This window comes from Rutilus rutilus (genome assembly GCF_951802725.1).
Source record: "Rutilus rutilus genome assembly, chromosome: 11".
Taxonomy (NCBI): Eukaryota; Metazoa; Chordata; class Actinopteri; order Cypriniformes; family Leuciscidae; genus Rutilus; species Rutilus rutilus.
The window spans coordinates 32,804,896-32,826,980 of record NC_140216.1 but is presented as its reverse complement, the minus strand read 5'-3'; the positions used below and the strand labels follow the sequence as shown (position 1 = coordinate 32,826,980).

At 36.1% G+C, this 22,085-nt stretch overlaps 1 protein-coding gene across 1 annotated transcript in view; it reads right to left on the bottom strand.

Moving 5' to 3' along the window:
* Positions 1 to 21,825, bottom strand: part of atp1a3a (ATPase Na+/K+ transporting subunit alpha 3a) — a 39,073-nt gene extending 17,248 nt beyond the window's left edge. Inside the window, exons 1-8 of the mRNA XM_084423768.1 lie at positions 21,460 to 21,825; positions 11,888 to 12,004; positions 10,469 to 10,528; positions 7,278 to 7,481; positions 5,355 to 5,468; positions 4,805 to 4,939; positions 3,325 to 3,442; positions 1,328 to 1,596 (exon numbers count right to left, since the gene is read on the bottom strand). Of these exons, the coding sequence (XP_084279894.1) occupies positions 1,328 to 1,596; positions 3,325 to 3,442; positions 4,805 to 4,939; positions 5,355 to 5,468; positions 7,278 to 7,481; positions 10,469 to 10,528; positions 11,888 to 12,004; positions 21,460 to 21,465 (1,023 nt within the window). The 5' untranslated portion in view covers positions 21,466 to 21,825. The remainder of the gene's footprint in view (positions 1 to 1,327; positions 1,597 to 3,324; positions 3,443 to 4,804; positions 4,940 to 5,354; positions 5,469 to 7,277; positions 7,482 to 10,468; positions 10,529 to 11,887; positions 12,005 to 21,459) is intronic.
* Between the last annotated feature and the right edge of the window lie 260 nt (positions 21,826 to 22,085).

Here is a 22,085-nt window from a genome sequence, read left to right as displayed (position 1 = left end):
ATTGACCTATAGGCTTTCAACAGTGAGAGTCTGTAAAAGAACACAGGAAAGAAACAGACAGAGAGAGAAACAGCGATAGAGTCACAAAGAGTCACAGATATGAAGGATTAGAGAGAGGGAATACAGTTCAAGAACACAAGCCTTCACTAACACTGTAAAGAGTTACACTGGAGAAGAAAAGAAATGAACAAGAGGTGAATGGAACAAAAGGAATATATAAGAATAAATGGACAGACAACACACTTCACACACAGATTAAATTGTCCAAATATAATCTCATGGAATTTTTCGGAATGGCAAACTAATAGAGAACTGAACCCTGTAATCTGACCCGACCTGACTAGTACTGTAAAATTATAAGAATGAAACTATATGAACCAAAATTGACTTACTATTTTTTGTCTATAGTATTGAATGTGTATGTACTATACAACAAAGCACACTTCATGGGATACTGTATCCCACAATGCAATGCATTTCTACTGTGACGTAAAGCGAAATATCAAACACAAACTTTTTACTTTTCCGACTAATTATTTGTTTGCGCTGCCAATATTTTTCATATTTTTTACATAAAATATACTACTGTTAAAAAGTTTGGGATCGATTTTTAATGTTCTTTAATTTAATTATCATATGCTCACCAAGGCTGCATTTGAAATATTATGAAAAGAACACTTTTCAGCATCATTACTCCAGTCTTCGGTGTCACATGGTCCTTTGATTTGCTGCTCAAGAAACGTTTCTTATTATTATCAATGTTGAAAACAGTTGTGCTGCTTCTTATTTTTGAGTAAACCAGGATATTTTTTTCTGTAATTTTTGATTAATAGATTTTTTTTTTTTATAAATCTTTTGTAACATTATAAATATATGCACTGTCACTTTTTATTTTATTTAATGCATCCTTGATGAATAAAAGTTTTAATTTCTTTCCAAAAACAATCTTACTGACCCCAAACTTTTGAATGGTACTGTATACAAGTTTATTTACTGACTTATTAGACGCCACTTAGTGAATTAATTATGCAAATGTGTGAATACAATGTAGCACACTACTGTTTGAAATGTTTGCACTGTTCCACATTATATTTCACATACCGTACTCACTAGGCGATATGAAGTACATACTGTGCAGTACGTTAGTTTTCCATTCCGAACAAAGCCATGAACAAAAAAATACCAAACCAAAGAAACCAAAGAAGATGACAAACATACATTAATTATACTGAAAAATTTTAGTGTCGCAGAAAGACATTTAAACACTATCATAGTCATCAGTACACACTACAAAATCCTAACACAGAGAAAAAGCAGCGATCCTCACAGTGACGGTGGCCAGCAGACCCTCGGGCACGTTGGCGACGATGATTCCGATGAGGAAGATGACGGCCTCTAACCAGCTGTAGCCCAGGATGATTGACAGGATGAAGAAGCTCACGCCCAGGAAGACGGCCACGCCGGTGATAATTTGGATGAAGTGCTCGATCTCCTTGGCGATGGGGGTCTTTCCGGTCTCCAGGCCGGAGGTCAGAGTAGCAATGCGGCCCATGACAGTGCGGTCACCGGTGCAAACCACAATACCACGAGCAGTTCCTGACAGAGGAGAGAAAACAGCCACTTTTATTGGTCCGTTCTGGCCAGTGACCCAATCGACCTGTCATTTATTTTGTTATAATGATCATCTGACATTATTCCATGGCTACTTACCAAATATATGAATAGAAAAAAGTTTTAAACCAAAACTGATTTGGTTTGAAATTATTTTATTACGTGAGAAGAAAGAGAGTGTAGGGTGATAAAATATGTGACCACTGAATACCATGATTGACCAATCAGAATCAAGTATTCCAGACCACCTGTTATATTGTTGTATTGTGTAGTAGTATTGCTAGTTGCACATAAATTATACCATTCTTAGTTAGTTTGGCACTTATTTTTGCCTTATTACAAATTATATATAATAAATACATCACCGTTCAAAAGTATTGGGTTAGTAATATAAAAAAATATAAAAAAATAATTATATATATATATATATATATATATATATATATATATGTGTGTGTGTGTGATTTTGAAAGACGTCTCTTGAACGCTGCATTTATTTGATCAAAATACAGTAAAAACAGTAATACTGTGAAATATTATTACAATAAAAAATAACAATGTTCAGCATCAATACTCTCATTACTCATCATTATAGTCTTCAGTGTCACATGATCATTGAGAAATCATTCTAATATGCTGATTTGCTGCTCAAGAAACATTTCTTATTATTATCAAAGTTGAAAACAGTTGTGCTGCTTCATATTTTTGTGGAAACCATGATACTTTTATTTGTATGATTCTTTGATGAATATAATTTATTTTGAAATAGAAATATTTTGCAACACATTATAAATGTCTTTACTGTTACTTTTGATCAATTGAATGTGTTCTTGCTGAATAAAATTATTGTAAAAAAAACAACACCAAACTGTTGAACGGATGTTAAACTAATAAATCTCTTTAATAAAAAAAACTAAATAACAAACAAATTAATATGTTTCATATTAGCATTTTTCTTATTTTGTCTTTTCAAATCTCGGACCACGAGTAAAAATATTTTAGTTCTGTGCAAAATTCTAGAAACCTCAGAATCATGTTGTGTAATCCTCTAATCCACCACATGGTGGCAGGAGAGTGTGACCCTGGAGCTGAACGTCATGAGATCACGAAACAGCGCACTGAGCACTGGACATATGCAACATCTCTTGACCTATCAAAACAACAGCATTACACAACTCACTGACACTGACTGCTCATTTCTCAGAGAACTCTACATCTAACTGCTTTAATTAAAGCAGCAAAATTTGTTATAAGTAATATTCATCATCATTCTGAAGGTGTAAACCTGTGAAGCAAATGATGAAAATGTCTTTAGCTCCTGCAGTATTATTCATTTATTCATTTGAATCTGAATCGATTAGTGTCTTACTATCAAAACGAAGCCAAAATGGTTATATAGAAAGAGAAATGTGTGGAAAAACAGAGTGAAAAACAACAGTGTGTAAGCAACCGCGTGGGAAGTTGACGAGTGGCAAGACGGGGAGCAAAAGTGAGAGGTTGTTGTCATGACAACATCTTTCCTCTTCGGCTGGTCTTGGCAAAGACGACCAGGAAGGAAAAAAAAATGAAGAGATGGGAAAAAGAGTGCAATGAAAAAGCAAAAATCGATTGGAGAAGATGAGTTCATAAAGAACAGGAAATGAAATAATAAAGTGAGAGAGACACCATGGGGGAGAAAATGGAGCAGTGAAGCAGCTGCTATGGCAACCGTACCCTCAACACAGTTGGTGGAGAAGAAGGCGATGTTACGGGTTTCCAGAGGGTTATCATGGGTGCAGTCAGGTGACCTGGTCTGGGGCTCTGATTCGCCGGTCAGGGAGGAGTTGTCAACCTAAAGAATTATAATATATATACATGTATATATTTATAACAAACTTTTGTTGGCTTGATAATGCCTTCTCTGAAAGTTTCAAAGTGTTTTAAAATATTGAAGTTTGAAGGTTCTAGAGACAAGATACAGTAGGTATATATATATATATAGAGAGAGAGAGATACACAGATAGCTAGATAGAGAGAGAGAGAGAGATATAGATACACACAGAGATATATATATAGATAGATAGATAGATAGATAGATAGATAGATAGATAGATAGATAGATAGATAGATAGATAGATAGATTTTGATGTAAAATATATCTATATAAAATATATATATATAAGTCCACTGGCCACTATATTTTTACAACCAGATTCCAGAACATAACATTTATATTTATATTAAAGGCCATTGCACACTGAGTCCGAAATTCGCATCCGAAATTTTCGCACGTTAAAAAAAAAATTCGACCTCACGTTATGTCAATCATGCTTGCACACTGTCTACGAAACTTTCGTCCGTAAAAAAAAAATTCGGATTGGGTTCGATTTTCTGCGTTTTTCGCATCCACAGCCAGTGTTTTGTGAGGTTTTTTTAAAATTCAGAGCCACCGTACAAGCGAACGACAAAATCCAGAATGACGTCTGACAAGTTGATACACTTCGTCTCGCAGCACAAGTACTGTATGAAAAACAAAATGCGGATTACAAAGACACTGAATAAAATATAACCTGTATACAGCTGTTCTGTCTGCCCAGCGCTTCTGCCGGCCGCGTGTGTGTGTGTGTGTGTGTGTGTCCGTCCATAGACATACTGCCAGTTTCTGTTCAGGATCGATTGGTTCACGGAAATTGGTGGTCTTCTTTTAATATGTGGCTCCAGTATCGCTAGCAAAGCATCAAACTGTTCCACTGACATTCTGAGGTAAATTTTGAATCGTTTGGGATAATTTCGCAACTCCTTGATAAGGAGGTGAAACTCTCCTTCCTCTCGGCGCAATCTCAGGATTGGATGGACCCAATATTTCCTCTTTCTTTTTCTCTTTTTAAGAAGAAAGAGGGCAACAAATTCATCCTCACTGCTTGACGAATCCATTTAGTATTTTTTGCGTTTTTTTCCGCAAAGGTTTAATAAATACGCATCGGACTCAGTGTGCAAGGTTTCTGTGTGTGACGAATTTTACTGCTGACGAACACGAAAAAACGCATACGAAAATTTCGGACTCAGTGTGCAATGGCCTTAACTATTAATGCAATATACATACATATCTGAATACAGTATATCCCACAATATCTCTACTGTAGACTACATAAAGGTGCACGAGAAAGACTGCAAGTGTTCATAGAGAATATTTCCATCACGTTTGTCCAGGTACCTTGCAGCCGTGAGCAGAGGTGATCCTGAGATCCGCAGGAATCCTGTCTCCTCCCTTCACCTCCACCAGATCACCAGCCACCACCTCCTCAGCATTAATCTGCAGCTTCTCACCTTCACGGATCACTAAAGCTTGCTGCGGACCACACACACACACACACACACACACACACACACACACACACACACACACACACACACACACACACACACACACACACACACACACACACACACACACACACACACACATCAATTTCAACCTCTAATGACTCTAAGGCCAAAGGAGAGATTAGAAGAGCATTAATACAGTCTAGAGGATTCAGAGACTCTGCGGAGGGATATAATAATTAGGATTATGACCAGAGAGGCAAACAGGGGATTATTAAGATTATTGGACTACAGTGTATTGGTTATTTGAGTATTGCTCCTCGCTCTCTTTTTGATCCCCCCAGACTGTTATTTTCAAGTTGAGAAGCACAACTAGAAATATGCAATGTGAAGGTTGGCACTTTTGAATAAAGGCTGTTGGAGGAAGTGATTTTGTGTACCTGGGGGACCATGTTTTTGAAAGACTCCATGATCTTGGAGCTCTTGGCCTCCTGGAAGTAGGAGAAGCAGCCGGTGATGATGACCACAGCAGACAGAACGATCCCCAGATACAACTGCAGAGCAGAGGACAGGTTATCAAACTAGAAAATCTGCAAGAGCTCACTAACCTTGATTTCTCTGATCCACCTTGTGAGCCCCATTTAGGTGACAAACCAAAATCACGGTCAAAATCCCCAATATATCACACCAGAAATCATGTAATTGAAGCAAACCATGAATAATTATTATATTATGGTAGTCTTTTCTCTCTGTTTTGCATTCATCATCATCATTATTATTATTATTTTTGGCTCTTGTCACAGTGTATTCTTAACCTGAATTAGCACTGTTCATAGAGGTACGGTAGACTAGAGATGCGCGGATTGGCTATTATTTCATCCGCAACCGCATCACAAAAATCATCATCCGTCCGCCATCCAGCCGCACCAACATTTTTGACCAATTTTCAAAACCGCACCCGCCATCCGTTGATTTGTGTATACATATATTTTTCATTTGATTGGTTCAACCGCCCGCCACCCGCCCGAATTTAATTAAAATATTATTTTTCGTCACGTCATCCACCCATTCCGCGGTTTATCCGCGGCTGTAACCGCCAGCCGCGCATCTCTACGGTAGACAACACCATTAGGTATTTATATCATGCAACACAAAATAAACGTTTTTTTCTTCATGATACAGGGAATAATCTTAGTTTCGTTTTTATTTTGTTATCATAAGATTTGTGGACATCACTGGGTTTTAATTTGAGGTATAAAACCTGACGATACCACATACTGAAACATAATTATATATTTATTCATATAACATAAATGGCCTGTTATTTTCTTATTTTCTAAGTCAATAAAGTGTATGCGAAATTAATAAATGTAATGTAAATGTAGTAATGAAACAAACTACCATTCAAAAGTATGGGGTCAGTAGTTTTTCAAAACAAATTAATACTTTCACTATTCAAAAAATCTATTTGAATGTGAACTTTCTGTTCAAAGAATCCTTTAAAAAATTATCACAGTTTCCTCAAAAATATTAAGCAGCACAACTGATTTCAACATTGATAGTAATAATAATAATAATTTATTGAGCAGCAAATCAGCATATTAGAATGATTTCTGAAGGATCATGTGAAGACTGAATTTATGATGCTGAAAATTCATCTTTGCATAAAAAAAAAATAAAAAAAAACTTTTAAAATGTATCCAAACAGAAACTGTTATTAAAAATTGTAATAATATATCACAATACTGCTGTTTAAACTGCATTTTTGATCAAATACAGGAAATGCAGGCTGGGTGAGCATAAGAGAATTGTTTCAAAAACTTTTAAAAATCCAACTGACCCCAAACTTTTGAAAGTTAGTGTACAGTATATATTTCTTGGAGTGAAAAAAAAAAAAAAAAAAAATCGCCAGAATATATGAGTAGTTTTGAAAAGCTGTCAAAGGAGAAATATGCATTTTGGTCATGCTAATGGACCATTCTAACCAGTAAAAACTTAACCTCTTTACAAAGTAAAAGTCTTTAAAGAACTCATTTACTGAAATTAAAATAGGTCAGTATTACTTCTCGTTTTTATTCTCAACCCAACCTATTCAAAATGTTTTCTGCCGCCCATGACATTTCTCCAAGCCAAATATAGGCTACTATAAAAAGGAATAGATTTTAATATTGTTGCACTGCCTGGATCTCACAGCATCAAATATGGAATAATTAACAAAAATAACAAACTACCCAGATTACAAACAAAAGTCTAGCTGCTGAATAGGATAACCGATTATGTCACAAACATGGACTTATCTACTTGCAATAAAATTGTGTTAAATTTCTGCGGTGCTCTAATGAGGCGTGTGTGTGAGTTCTCACGTTGTCTCCCGCAGGCTCGTCCTCCGTGGCGGCCTGGATGGCGTAGGCCAGGAAACAGAGGATGGCTCCGATCCACAGCAGGATGGAGAAGCCTCCGAAGAGCTGTCGGCAGAATTTGACCCACTCCGGGGTGGTGGGGGGTGGGGTGAGAGCGTTGGGACCATCACGAATGAGGTACTCCGCCGCCTTAGCATTAGTCAGACCCTTCAGGGGACAAGAGAGTGTGAGAAGAAATCTGATTCAGGAGTTCACATCAAACACTACTGCTCTGCCACTAGGGGGCGATGGAGACCGTGTGGCTAAGATTTGTTGAGATCACAGTTCCTGCTCTAAAAAAGTAGTGCTTTAGACAAGATCATCATGGTTTACGCTGCTTTGGATGAGGAGAATATGTTTGTATGGTATACGTGTGTTTTTTTATGGCTTTTCTGGCCCATACGGTATGAGAATATGGAAGTCATACTCGAGAAGGAAAAAACACCTCAGTTTTATTCAGAGGTCTAAACTGTGCAAATATACGCAAATTGGTGCACTTGCTGATCTTTAAATGGCCAAAAAAGGTTAAATTCGGTTGGTTGTAATGCAAACAGTATATCAGCCAATTTAAAATGCATATAAATACCACTCTATATCATCCAATAAGAATGATGATGTTTAAAAGCTTAGTTTCATGATCAAAGCTCAGTGGTTTTTATTGTGGGGGCAAAACAATACAATGCAATTATGATTGAGAGAAATAAATACAAATAAATATTTCTCTGAAGTCTGATATATCATATTTGATACTCGCATTTATAAGATTTTTCTCTAAAAAAATAATGTCTGTGTAATTAACTAAACCTAGGTTGCTTCAGTCTAGAAACTGTTCATCTTAAAAAATATTTCTAACAATATAAAGTTATTCTTATGTTTGCTTGATCATGTTGTCAAATGTGATACAGTAGGCTTCATAGGGTTAACAGAAGCTATATGTTTTGCAGTACATAGTGAAAGTATGACTGCGTTTCAGTCACATTCAAATAGAAAAAACTATTCTGAGAATACAGCTGTCTCATCACAAGAATAAATAAAAAAAGTGATAATACAGACATAATGTTACAAGATTAAAGGGAGTAGGGACTAGGGATGGGTATCGAGTTCGATACTTTTAAGGCACCGACCGAATTGCCTTGATACCATCAAGTATCAAAAAACCAGTAAGCCAATAATCATGAAGCATGATTGGCTGTGTGGCGAGGCATCTAGTTTACGCCAGTTACACCCAAAAACGGGGCTCACACGTGAGGCTGTAGTGTGTAAGCATCCCAACCCCCATAGATGGAAAAGATGTGGAAAAAATCAAAAGTGTGTCTACATTTCACCAGGCTCAATGCCAACACAATGCGATATTTGCGATTAGATAATTGCTGCCAAGACCGGTGTTGTGCTGAATTTTGAATTTCGACTCAATTTCATACTTAAGAGAAGTCGACTGCTGACTTCTTCGACTGTAAGAAGAGCTGGAGTGCATCACAAATGAACCGAAACTCTGCGTATAGGCTGCTTGCCTCACAGACATGAAAAATAGGCATATAGAAAGCTTGAAATGTCTACTTTTTAACAAACCAATTCGAATCGAAAACAAATACTCTTGATTATATAATCCAAATGAAAGGTGCATTTTTCTCTATAGGCTCGCGCGCGTTCACTGCACTGCGGAGATGATGAGTCAGCAACGTCAACTTCATCTTTGCAGCCAACACTGACTCAGAAAACACTAGTTTATTAATAAACAATTAAAAGGTCTCCTTGCTATTTTTTCCCAACACATTCATAATCATTAGGCTACTTTTGCCAGTGCTTTGCGGCAAGCTTTATGAAAGCGCTTGAGGGTGAGCAATATATTCTGCCCCCCAGTGGCCTATATGTGTCATTAAGTCTGTAAAAAAAGGTAATATGTAATGTAATCTTGTTAAAACGGATTTCATAAAATTGGCATCGAAAAAAGTATCGTTCAGAAACTGGTATCGAAGTCATGGTATCGGTATCGATATCGATGTTGAACATTTTTGAAAGATACCCAGCCCTTTTCGGGACAGTTCACTCAATAACGTTTTAAAACGAAATGGGTTCAAAATAAAAAACAGACTGCATTTACATAGTATGTAACAAACATTTGTTTTTATTAAAACCCCTTACCCGTCAGGGATCACTGGTGATCCCGGATTCTTAATATTTTTTGTTTTTGTTTTTATGTTTGAGCTTGTATATCTCAATGTTGATAACAGTCTGGTTAATTTTGAGTCTTGAACTGTAAACTCTCAAGGGTTGGCTTTCTAAATATATGTTGGTTATGTGTCTATTCAGAATGACTTATGAGCAGCAACCTTTTTAATTTGGGTATGTCATGTATGCAGCACTTTCCAAAATTGGGGGTGATGAGGAAGGGGTAAAAAAAAAAAAAAAAAAAAATTCACTATAATAATAGGAATGGAGTGCCACAGCAGCCTCATCTATGAGGAAATGGAGGATTTAGTTCAATTATACTTGCATAAGATTCACCAAGAAAGAAATCCTTGGTCTTTTGAGGCATCAGCATCGATTTTGAGGCATTATCTTTAGTATCCGGACACATCAGCAGTTATGAAGGAAATTGAATTCATTCAGGAGAAAGAACAAGACAGACATTCAGGAAATTGCCTCTTTTCTGCAAATCTCAAATAACAAGCAGTGGTCGACTCCACTTCACTTTGATGTTTCTTTCCTTATGATTCTCATAATATTGCTAATTTAATACTCATAATACTATAACATCGTTCTCATAATTGTAACTTTATTATTACTTTAATCCAGTGGTTCTCAGTGTGGCGCACACAAGTTCCGGCGAAAAGACGTGCAAGAAGCTGAGCTCGCCAGATTTTTTTAAAGGTTTAAAGAGGGGGAGGGGGAGACCAAAGAAGTTTGAGAACCACTGCTTTAATCTAAAAATGTTACTGTTTAATCTAAAATCTTTATTCTCAGAACTATACCTTTATTCTAGTAAAAAGTCTATTATTAAATTATTCTCAAAACTTTATTATTGTAATACTATTTTTGGAGTTTCACATTTATTTGAATGTTTCTCTTCAATGCTATCATATGAAACAGCTGGCTTTTTTCATGATTTATTTTTAGAATGTATGAATTGTTCACTGCTGATGTGAGAAACTCACCTGTACAATGTCAGTGCTGAACTTTCGGCATACTTCTTCAATTGACATCTTATGCTCTGTCTGAGGAATCACAAAAAAAGAGAGTCTAAAACTGCACAAAGAAAGGATGAATTGCTTTATAGAGTACAACTGAACACAGTTTAAATCACAACCTTGCTACATTTGTTTCAAGGCAAAGTATTCTTTGAAAATCAATACAATATGGTGTACTTAAATTTCTGTATGAGGCAGGCCCGGTTCTAAGGGGGTGCTGGAGGTTGCTAAGCACCCTCAGGTGATAGTAATAATACAGTGCTATGCATAAGTTAATACACCCATACTAAAGTTGACTAAAAAGAGGAATAAAAAATCATCTTTTGGAAACTGAACTTAATGCCTTAATTTAAAAAAATAGGAAAAATCCAACCTTTAAGGACACCAATTTTCTTTGTGAATGAATAATGTATCGTAAATAAATAATATAATAATAAATTCCCATAGAGGCAGGCAGATTTTTATTTTTAAGTATTTAAAAAAAAAAAAATTTTTAGGATACTATGCATCCTGATAAAGTTCCCTTGGCCTTTGGAATTAAAATAGCCCCACATCATCACATAGCCTTCACCATACCTAGAGATTGGCATGGTTTTATTTCAGTTAGCCTAATAGCTGGTTTGATTTGCATTGAGAGATGATCTTATGGACTCCATGCCAATCTCTAGGTATGGTGAAGGCTATGTGATGATGTGGGGCTATTTTAATTCCAAAGGCCAAGGGAACTTTATCAGGATGCATAGTATCCTAAAAATTTTTTTTTTTTAAATACTTAAAAATAAAAATCTGCCTGCCTCTATGGGAATTTAACATAGGGGTGTACACACTTATGCACCCTGTATTTTAAGGAAGAACATTTATTTATTTACGATACATTATTCATTCACAAAGAAAATTGGTGTCCTTAAAGGTTGGATTTTTCCTAATTTTTTAAATTAAGGCATTAAGTTCAATTTCCAAAAGATGATTTTTTATTCCTCTTTTTAGTCAACTTTAGCATGGGTGTCTAAACTTATGCATAGCACTGTATATTGGCGGAACAGATTTGGCAAACGCTCCAGTGCATGTTGGTGTTTACGCTCTGGAGAACATCAAATATCTATTTACAATGTGTTTTTGTAGCGGTCTGCAATGTAGCAATGTCTCTTGAACACAAAGGCCAATCAGAGGTGTTTAAGTTCAGAATCCACTCACTGCTCAAAACGCCAGAGTTTTTATTCAGTGCTGAGTAATGCAGGTTTGCAAAACCTCTCATTAACTAAAAAGGTGTAGAGACGAAGTAAGAGGTTTGTTGTGAGTATATATGTTTGAAGTTTTTTGCAAAATATTAATATATAGTACATACAAGAATATGATTTTTTTTTTTTATATGTGGATGTGTCTTACCAGTGGCACTTCTTTCTTCAGGTCATCCATGTCTTTCCCTCCCTTTCCCTTCTTGGGGGACTCCTTCTCATCTTTGTCCTGCGTGGTCGCCACGCGGTAGCTGTCCGACCGTCCATACTGCAGGGAAAACATTTTCTGTTTAGATCAGCTACATAATTACACCTCGAATAAAGCCAGCTTACACTGGAAGTCAAAGCAATAAGTATCCTTTTTATTTCTACCACATAAGCCAGGCTGTACAAATATGCATAATATAAAACGCAAACTGCAAACTGAGAATATTACGCAAACCTGCAAGAATTAAATGAGCTAAATTGCACAAATATACTTTATGTTTTTAATCTCACTTTATTAACCAATGTCTTTGCTGCTGACCTTTGATGATCCAATTCAACCATATTAAAAATTACTTTAGATAAGTTTATTCTTCTGCAATCTAGAATGGCAGCACAGCTGAAAGGTTTGTTTGAGCTGCGCCCCCTACTGTACAGGCATGACCTTGCATTTCCTTCAGCCTGAGGCTTATTTGGTGTGAAAAGTTTGGTAGCTTGTTTCCGCCACAGAATAAAAATAAAAAAGGTAATTTTTTATCTCGCAATTCCAACTTTTTTCTCAGAATTGCGTGATATAAATTCGCAATTGCGAGTTATAAAGTCAGATTTGCGAGATATAAACTCACAATTCTGAGAAATAAAGTCAGAATTTTGAGTTTGTATCTTTATACCTTTTTTAAGCCCCATATAGTAGACTTTTCCACAGATTTAAAGTGACCATTAAATCAAAATTGACCATTCTTATTTTTAATGGAATATTGCTTCTCTTCTCTGATGACGTGTTTAAGGAATTCTATATCAAGTGAAATCGAAAAACAAACTGGTGTGACATATTTTCTAACAAAATCAGGCCAAAACGAAGTTCTTGTGGAGTTCAACTCCGGCTGGTTAACCCAATCAAACTACCATTGATCTGTGACAATGACATAATAAGTAGGTGTGACTCTGAGGCTCCACCTTTCTTTGACATGGAAATCTTCTCCTTTCAGATGCAACTAACATGAACACACTGGAGAAATTGAAGTTGTAATTCTAATTGAAAGAGACACTGATACTGTTTTCCATGTTTAATACTCTAAAGCTGTATAAAGTGGTATATAAATAAACATAACGTGACTTGACAAATCGTCATGATTAGATGCTTTCTTAACTGCTGTTTTCTCATCACTGTCATTCTTGTTGTGTGTTTATTTGGTTATTGTGCAGCAAATTTTTACATATTCATCTAAACGCTGCTCTCAGCAGTGTGGGCAGCATCAGGATGTTCGCTAACAGGATACCACTGTCATGCATTTCAAACTTATTACCACTAAGCGAAGAACGAAAAAGAACTTCGCCGTGAGTATATCGGGCCCTTTATTGGCTCGAGGGCGGAACAACCTGTCACTCACATGAGATCGACCAATAGCCAAACACAACCATCCAATCGATTTCTGATGGACAAAAATTCAAGTCCCGCACTAAATTTTTTCCTTATTCGGGAAGCCAGTTCTTGCGGATATACATCATAATAGGGAAGAAAAGACCATCACAACTTCGTTCCTTGCCAAATTTGCATGCACTGCGAGAGACGCACGGTCCAGGAACTGAGGAACTGACTCTCTCCATGACTAAAGAGGAGAGGGGAAATGCCAACCAGATAATGCTTCATCCACAATCCTGATTATCTTTGAAACCGCGAAGCTTAACCAGGAACCCCATGCGGGATATGGGATGGTATAAGCATGGGGGGCGTTGAGGGTGGTCTAGTGCGCTTAAATCCACATTAGGGCTTTTCATTGATGTGGCATCCCCTGATTTGTCATGTGTGCTTCTGTGACCTATTTTAGCTTACATGCACAACCAGACGGCATTATGGTTAAATCCACCATTACAGCACACCAGCTTGCTTAGATGTTAAAACGCAATGCATAAAATTTATCCATAAATGTTTCTGATGTAAAGGTTGAATGATAATATTATTTTATAAAATAAGAAAATATTAAAGGAAAAAATTACTTAAATGTTTAGATTTAAATACATTGAACTTTATTACAAGTAATAGAAATAGTAATCATTAACTTTTACTATTAATAAAATTTAAACATTAAATAGTCAAATATTTAGTCTTTTATTTATTTACAGCTTTTATTTGTCATTCGTTTATTATAAGGTTAAACTGCACACAGAAGTTATAATTCTAAAAACAAAGTAAATGTATTAAAATTAATTGTTTATTTTAAGGCTTAACTTCAATTAAACTGAAAGTATTAAATAAATAAAAAAACTAATGAAAAAGATACTAAAGTAATACATTTTCTTGATTGTAATTTATATTTTCTTAGTATATATATACTAATACTAATAACAGATTACAAATACTGAATGATGATAAAAAAGCTATCATTTATTAGCTACAATTATTCGTCATTTAAAACAAATGATGTTTCTTCATATATTCAGAAACTATATTATAGTATTAATAAAAACAGAGGGGAAACATACCATACAATCCGTAAAAAGATCCCTAAAATGATGATAAAACAACTCTTTAACCACTTGTTTCTAATGAAATACAGTATGTTCATCATTATATGTTCAAAAGACTTGCTAATATTTCAAAATAAGGATAAAAAATAAACCCAAAACACTACAAATTGCAAAAAGGCCAAAATTGTAGCATCCCTGTGGCAGTGTGTTGAAACGCTTTGACCATCTGTCAAGGATTCCCTCTTTATATCCTCTGGGTGAGATGGCAATGCAGGATTAAGTCTGTTTACTACCGTCTGGATTAACCTACTGAACAACCGTAATCCTGCTCCCTCCTTTTCTCCTATTTATACATTCAATCACTCATATTCTTTGAGAAACATTATATACTGTCTGTTTGTATATATATATATAATCTCTTAACGCCTCCACAGAGTTTGCTGTCTTATGTAGTCTAACCAACTTGATAGCATGGCCTTACTTGGGTACACTGTGTTCTCACTGTATTCATTCATGACAACATCCTCCATTTGACTGTTTGCAGTTCTCTCTTCATCGTTCATGCACGCCTGCACACGTGCATTCACAGTTACATACTCAGTCATGACCCTGAGATCAGATGTGTGACACGTGCACGTTCATGTCAAAGCCCATTGGCCGCTGTGCCATAGGATGTGTGATCGCCAAAGCTTCCGGAGAACTGCAGCTGCTCCACTTTAAGTAAATCCATAGAGTCTCGTCTCAGAACTGATTAAGATTACGTTCTCGGAGAAAATGACTGAAACGTAAGAGGTGCCTGATGAGGACTTGATGTCTGAGACAATCATGTTAATATAATGAAAATTCTGTCATCATTTATTCACCCACATGTTGTCCAAACTTGTATGTTTTCTTTATTCTGTAGACTACACTGTAAAGAAATTATTTTGTGAAGATTACTGGTGTACTACGTTTTAAAAGAAAATACTACTTCAAAATTTTATGTTTAATTCAATGTGTTATTTTGCCGTTTCTTTGCAATTATTTGTGAAATTTACAAACAATTTCTGAGTGAATTTTTTTTTCCAAGTAAATCCTACGGCTATTTTTTTCAGTGTACAAAAAGAAGATACATACAAATGAAGTTAAAGATGTTTAAGTCTAAAAATTATCTAAAAATAGTCTGTAAAGGCATGTTCACACCAAGGACGATAACTATAATGATAACGATAAAGATATAGTTTAAAAAAATCTTTCTAAATATAAAAGAATAGAAGAGTCCACACCACAACTATAACGATAACGGCAAAGAGAAACGATATAGTTGGAAACACTTTTAGAAAAAAATTTTTCCAGATGATGAACGATAAAACATTGATAGCCAATCAGAATCAATCCTGCTTTAAGAGCTTTCAGAGCATTTAAAGCGGCAGGCGACAAATCTGCAACGCGCTTAGAATAAACAAAATTATATCGTCCGCTCATGCGGGAGCTAATATAGTGATCGTAACCGTTACCAATCGTAACCAAATATTTGGTATCATTGATACATAGCTATTGTATGGCTTCTAAAGACTTGCATGGTTCGTATGGACCACCTTTATGATGCGTTTTGTCATCTTTGGAGTTGGACAGCCATTGGTCCAAATTGAAATCCATTTCAAAAGGATTCTCTCTCTCCAAGTCCAAGGCTTCATCTAATGGCCTTGAGGACATGGAAACACACAGTGTACTGTACATGCAGTAGTGAATTAACAACATGCATTGATACCCTCCATAAACCTTTTAAAGAAACCTTGCGTCTTGATAACTACATATACTGTATAAGACATCAATGAAACAAACCACATAAAACGTTGAGGCTAAATAACTAAATGTTAGAGCTGTCTATCAAGCAGCAGAAGTAAGAGAGTGATGGGTGTTTAATTCAAATGTGAAGATATGGATGTAGATATCTCAGCAGTGCAGGGAGTCATTGTCCAGAAATTAAGCATATTGTACATGCATTCATAGACAAAATTAGTATGTTAGTGTGCAATGGATTTCTAAAGTGAGGGTGTGAATTAAAATGCCTCTATTCTGTTTGTGAAATATATCACTTTAGTAAGAATGTGTTTGATAAAAAATAATACACTGTAAAAAAATATATATATACATGATCAATACATAATGAAAACATGTTTTTACACAAGCAATTTTCAACTTTTTCATAAATTACACAAGATTATTTATTTTTATGTCAGTTTAATGTGATTTAAGTTGAAATGACTTAAACATTTAAGTTGACTGTACTTAAAAATGTAAGGCAGCAACTTTTTTTCTTACAGTGTAAGTGTTGAAAATACTGGTTTAAATCTCATGTATAACTTGGCCTAATCATAACTGCAAAAATTGAGAATTGAACCTGTTTTCATGAACATTATGATTTTTGAAATGTGAAAAATAAATTTTTATACATCAAATTTTTATAAATCAATAATACAGACAATATGCTAATTTGAAATAAAAATCATTGCATATAGATTTTTTTTCTGTAAAAATTACAGTAATGGAATTTATGAAAATCGTTGATAATAATAATACATGTGGTGAAACTAATCACAATGCAATAAATTATCCTAAAATAGGCTTTATTTTCTTCATGCAAACTATATTTTGATTTTATTTACATGATTTCTATATGCTATTAAAAAGTAAAAAAAATCTCATTTGAATATGAAGTATGAAATTCTTTAAATAAACCTTGATTTAAACTTAAAGGGGGGAAAACATCGCATGTGTTGTGGCTAAAATGTGCATCCTTGTGTCTACTAAACTTCTTAAGTAATTCGAATTTAAATTCTGTATAATAATACAGAATCAGTTTTAGAGCACCCCAGACTGTTGATGCAATCATGGGTGGTCATTGTGACTATCTAAATATACAGGAAGGCAACCTTGACTTGGAACAAATTGATTAAAACCTGCTATTGACGTTTGAGGGCCAATCAAATGAGCTTGCTGGCTGACCTTGAAGGCCCCACAGGATATGACATCATGTTGGCGTCTAGCAAATTGACTGATAGCGTGTCTGCTAGCTTTGCTTCATATGACCCCCAGGCTTTGACACAAAATAAGGCTTGATCGCATGCTTTAGTGGAAAAGCGCACACATACATATCCAAAATCACTCAATGAGAATGAGCTATTGAACGGCGTCCATTACACAACCATCCATTATAAGACATTTCACCACCAGTCTCTTTCTCGTTCACGCAGCATACACAATTATCAATCACGCACCATGTAAATCACTATGAAGTTAAACAAATAGATATTTAAACATCATTGTCACCACCTTTACCTCAAAGATAAATTGATATATTATCAAAACAAAATGGTGGCAAACTAAAACCAAATAGAAACTGTTTAAGCTCAAACATAAGTTCAAAACGTAGATGCTCCAACTCAGTTTATAAAACTGATTTCACACTAGCAGGCGACTTTCTTGCTATTCTAAACAACCTAATCACCTGCAGTGCCCTTGAAGCCTTCAGACAGACTTGCGTCTTTGGATGCATGTCTCAAGGGCATTGCAGAGTCACCCTCCAAGAAACATTCACGGCATACTAATTGCCGACAACCCCAAGCACCTGAGCCTCCTACAACTACTTCAGTGCTGTTCTCAAGGTGACACCAGGTAACCGCCTGCCCCATCGCTCACCTTTGCAGCCCTGCACACCTGTATCAGCCCATCCCTGGTACCATTTCAAAGCTCAAAACCTGCTAAATGGGATATTATCATACAGCTTACAATGCAGTCTACATTGTATGCTGCCTACTGTTTCTCACTGTAAAAAAAAAAATGCTGCCTTAAAATTTTAAGTATTAATTTGGGATGTTTAAGTCATTTCAACTAAAAAAGTTGAGAATGGCTTAATTTATTTTGATGAGTTAAAGCAATGTAAAAACATGTTGTCATAACTCATTGATCATGTAATCTTTTACAGTGTACCATGTGAAACAGATCCCATAATGCAACTGTTACATTGCATGATTAATTCAGGGAGTAATCTTAAACTTAATTTATGATGACTGAATTCATCCCAAGTTTACATTTTAAATGTGAAATTTTATATTTAAAAAAATGCATGAAATTGTGTTAACTCTCAAATAATGTTTCAAGATACACTCTTAAAATAAAGGTTCTTTATTTACATAGATGGTTCCATTAAGAACCTTAAACATCCATGGAGCCTTTCCATTCCACAAAATATTCTTTACAGTAAAAAAAGGTTCTTTAGATTATTTAAAATGTTCTTCACACTTAACGAAAAAAATAATAAATTTAAGAACGGTTTACTGAAAGTTCTTTGGGAAACCAAAAATGTATCTTTAATGGTATCACTGCATAAAACCATAGATATCCATAATAAAGGCTAGATGTCTTAAGGCGGAGTCACTTCCGGCATCACCGGCGGCCATCTTACCACAGGGAAGCGGTGAATTAAGGTGAGTGATCAGCACGCACACAAATCCTCTTATCTCGCTGAAATCTTGACGGATTTACAAACGGTTTGGTTTCTTACAAACGTTATTAACGTGGCTATAATTCTTTCATATGGAAGTCCATTGTTATAATTATTCATATGTATGCAGTGTCATAACTACATCTCTGACGTTTATAACAAACCAAACCGTTTGAAAATCGGTAGAAAATTGAGCGAGTTATGGTTATTTAAAAGTACATGCACCATGTTACGAGTGAGCGAGTGTGCGGACGTCGACCTCCATTGGCCAGCAGCATGGAAGAGACATCTAGCCTTTATTATATGATATCTATGCATAAAACCCCCCTGTGGAAGCTTTATTTTTAACAGTGTATCACCTTTTGGTTGATAGTACTTCCTGTTTAGGAAAGCACTGCATTGTGGGATACTATGTCTTGCACAGTGGTGCTATGTCTGAAATCACAAAATTATTCCGTATACAGTGAATGTCATTTAGTGCTGTGAGAACAGAAATGAGTGAATAATAATAGGCCAACCACGTACTGAACTACAGTATGTTTGTAAGTCAGTGACCGTAAATCAATGCAATAAATCTTCATTCTATTTGCCTCATATTTTTGTTCACAATGATTGGAAATAGGCTACAAACAACTGAAAGTATTCAAATGTGCATTAATACAAGATGTGTACAGGTATTCTATGCATGCAAAAATTAATACTGTACACACATTATACTGTACACTGTAGAAACTGTAACAGGCCACAGATATGCAATTCCAAACACCCTGCAAGAAACGTTCACCTCACACAAATTGCCAACATCCCCAAGCACCTGAGCCTCCAACAAATGAGTCACTACCTCTCAAGGTGACACCAGGTAACAAGCTCCAGTAACCCCATCATTCACTTTCCATGCTCACTATATTCTCCATCCCCACCACCCTCTCCAGCTCCAGCCCTTCATTTCGCCCTAGCGTATTTTGCCAATCACGCATCCTCTACACATTGATTGGCTCAAGACCAATCAATCACCGGCGACTGTGAATATGACCCGCCCTCTCGTCATCGCAGCCCTCGTGGCGCTACACAGACCAATCGCTGTGCGTGTTCGGGAATTTCCACTCTCATTGATCAGCCTACACATTGACGCAGTCACCAATCGTCGAGCCCGGTTATCCCTCCGGGCATCACGACCAATATCAGCATGAAAAAACGACACAGAAACCGAGATACAAAACATTCCGTGCCATGAAAAGGTATCATTTGCAGGAGATACATTCTTCCATTAGGCTACACAGCATTAATGTATCACTGATTTGTTTCTCTTATTAAGGATTTCCAATTCTGCTTATTGCAAGGTCACTAGTTCGATTTATTCGCGTTTCTATCGTGAATCATCAGACATCCATTTTGATGCTTGTCTGCGCGTCTTCTGGCCAATATATATAGATAGCCTACTGTCATAATTGTGATACACAAGTTTTTTTTGTTGCATAGTCGGCTGTGAGACTATTGAAATGGGTCAGTCCAGATGCAGTCATCCTAAATCCATACGCTACGCTACGCTCCCCCCACCCATCTGTGGTTAACGCCTTTTATTTAGGAGACTTTCTCCCAGAATTTCTCCTCAGACTTGCAGACGACTTACAGACAGAACAGAATTGTCACCTGGATAATTTAAGATGTCGCTTTCCTAGCTAGTAAACTTTGTTATCGTCATTGAAAGGAAATCGTCAATGTATGCTAAAAATCGGTGGATTTCAAAAAGGTAGCTAGGCTACAATGTTATCTGAGTTCACAAATGAGGACTAAAAAATGTATCTCTCAATGGCAATGTAAGCTTTTGGTGTCATTTTAAAAACCTAATCCCAATAATAATAATAAAAAAAAATCGCTAGCCACAAATGGTCATTACTACGGTCGTCAACGGTAGGCTATTCCTGACGCGCGGTCACGTTTGACTGAGCACACAGAGGCGCAAACAAACCTTAGAATCATAGGCTAGCCTACTGTATTACTGAATGTGTGTTATTATGATATCTTACCATCATGTAAGCTATTTGAAACATATTCGTTATCACAGTTCATTTTGATATTTGATGTCATTTTTGCGTTTACCTCAGTGCGCCTTTTATGCATCAAATGAGACGAGTAGGCTATAGGCTATTTTCAAATTTGAGCGATCAATGCCAAACGCCTTGAACATCAATGATGTATATGACATGTGAATTTAAATTCACCAAGATATGCTTCATTTGTTCCCTTTTACTTGCCTACATAATGGCGCATCTGACTTGGTGCAAAAATGAAGCATCCGACTTGACGCAAATGCCAAAACGATCGTGCAGCGTTATTTCACAATGTCAATAATGTTAATCCTGCAGTCTCACATAATAGCCAAACTGATTAATGTTTGCTTATCATTTACAGTATTGTCATTAGCAGCCTAAGCAATACGCTAATTGAGAAATACATGCACCTGTTAAATGCAACGATTTGACATGGGCTATTCAAATATCATAACCCCGAAATATTATGAGGGTGTCAAACAGAATGTGCAAGCATTTAAAATAGATTCTTACCCCCATTTTGGAGCCGTCAGTCGCGGTCTCTTCAGTCTATCAACTGTGCTTGGTTTCAGGCAAGCGGGAGAGAAGAAAAAAATGAAGCTCTTGAACGGATAACGACGGGCAGCGTTTGAACGACCCTCTGTCTATAAATTAAATCTATATATACACAAGGTTACCATGCATAATAATGAATTAGAGGGGCTCTGTATGAATAAAAAACACAAAGAATGGGCCAAGCTGCATTGGTTTTAAAAGCACATGTGGCTGCCTTTGATATAATGATAGAATAGCATATGTAGCGCAGAGGACTATGAAGCTTCTCTGGCTGAATGATGCCAGTGAGACGAAGAGCCGACGCGCTCTGCCTCTCTGTGTCCTTCCGCCGCTACTGCTCCATGCACACTTCTTATCCCTCCGCGTGTGACAGTAGCTAAACGCGTAATGTAATGTAATGTTATGACAATGAGATAAGAATCCGGTTAAATTAAGAAAATATTACAAGTATACAGCTCAACTTAAAAAATATTAATGGATAATTATGCTGAATAACGGTCAAACCACTGGACAGGCTATAATAGACCATTGTACTAGATTTTCTGAGCATGTAGCCTACCATGGTATTCTTTGAAACACCTTGG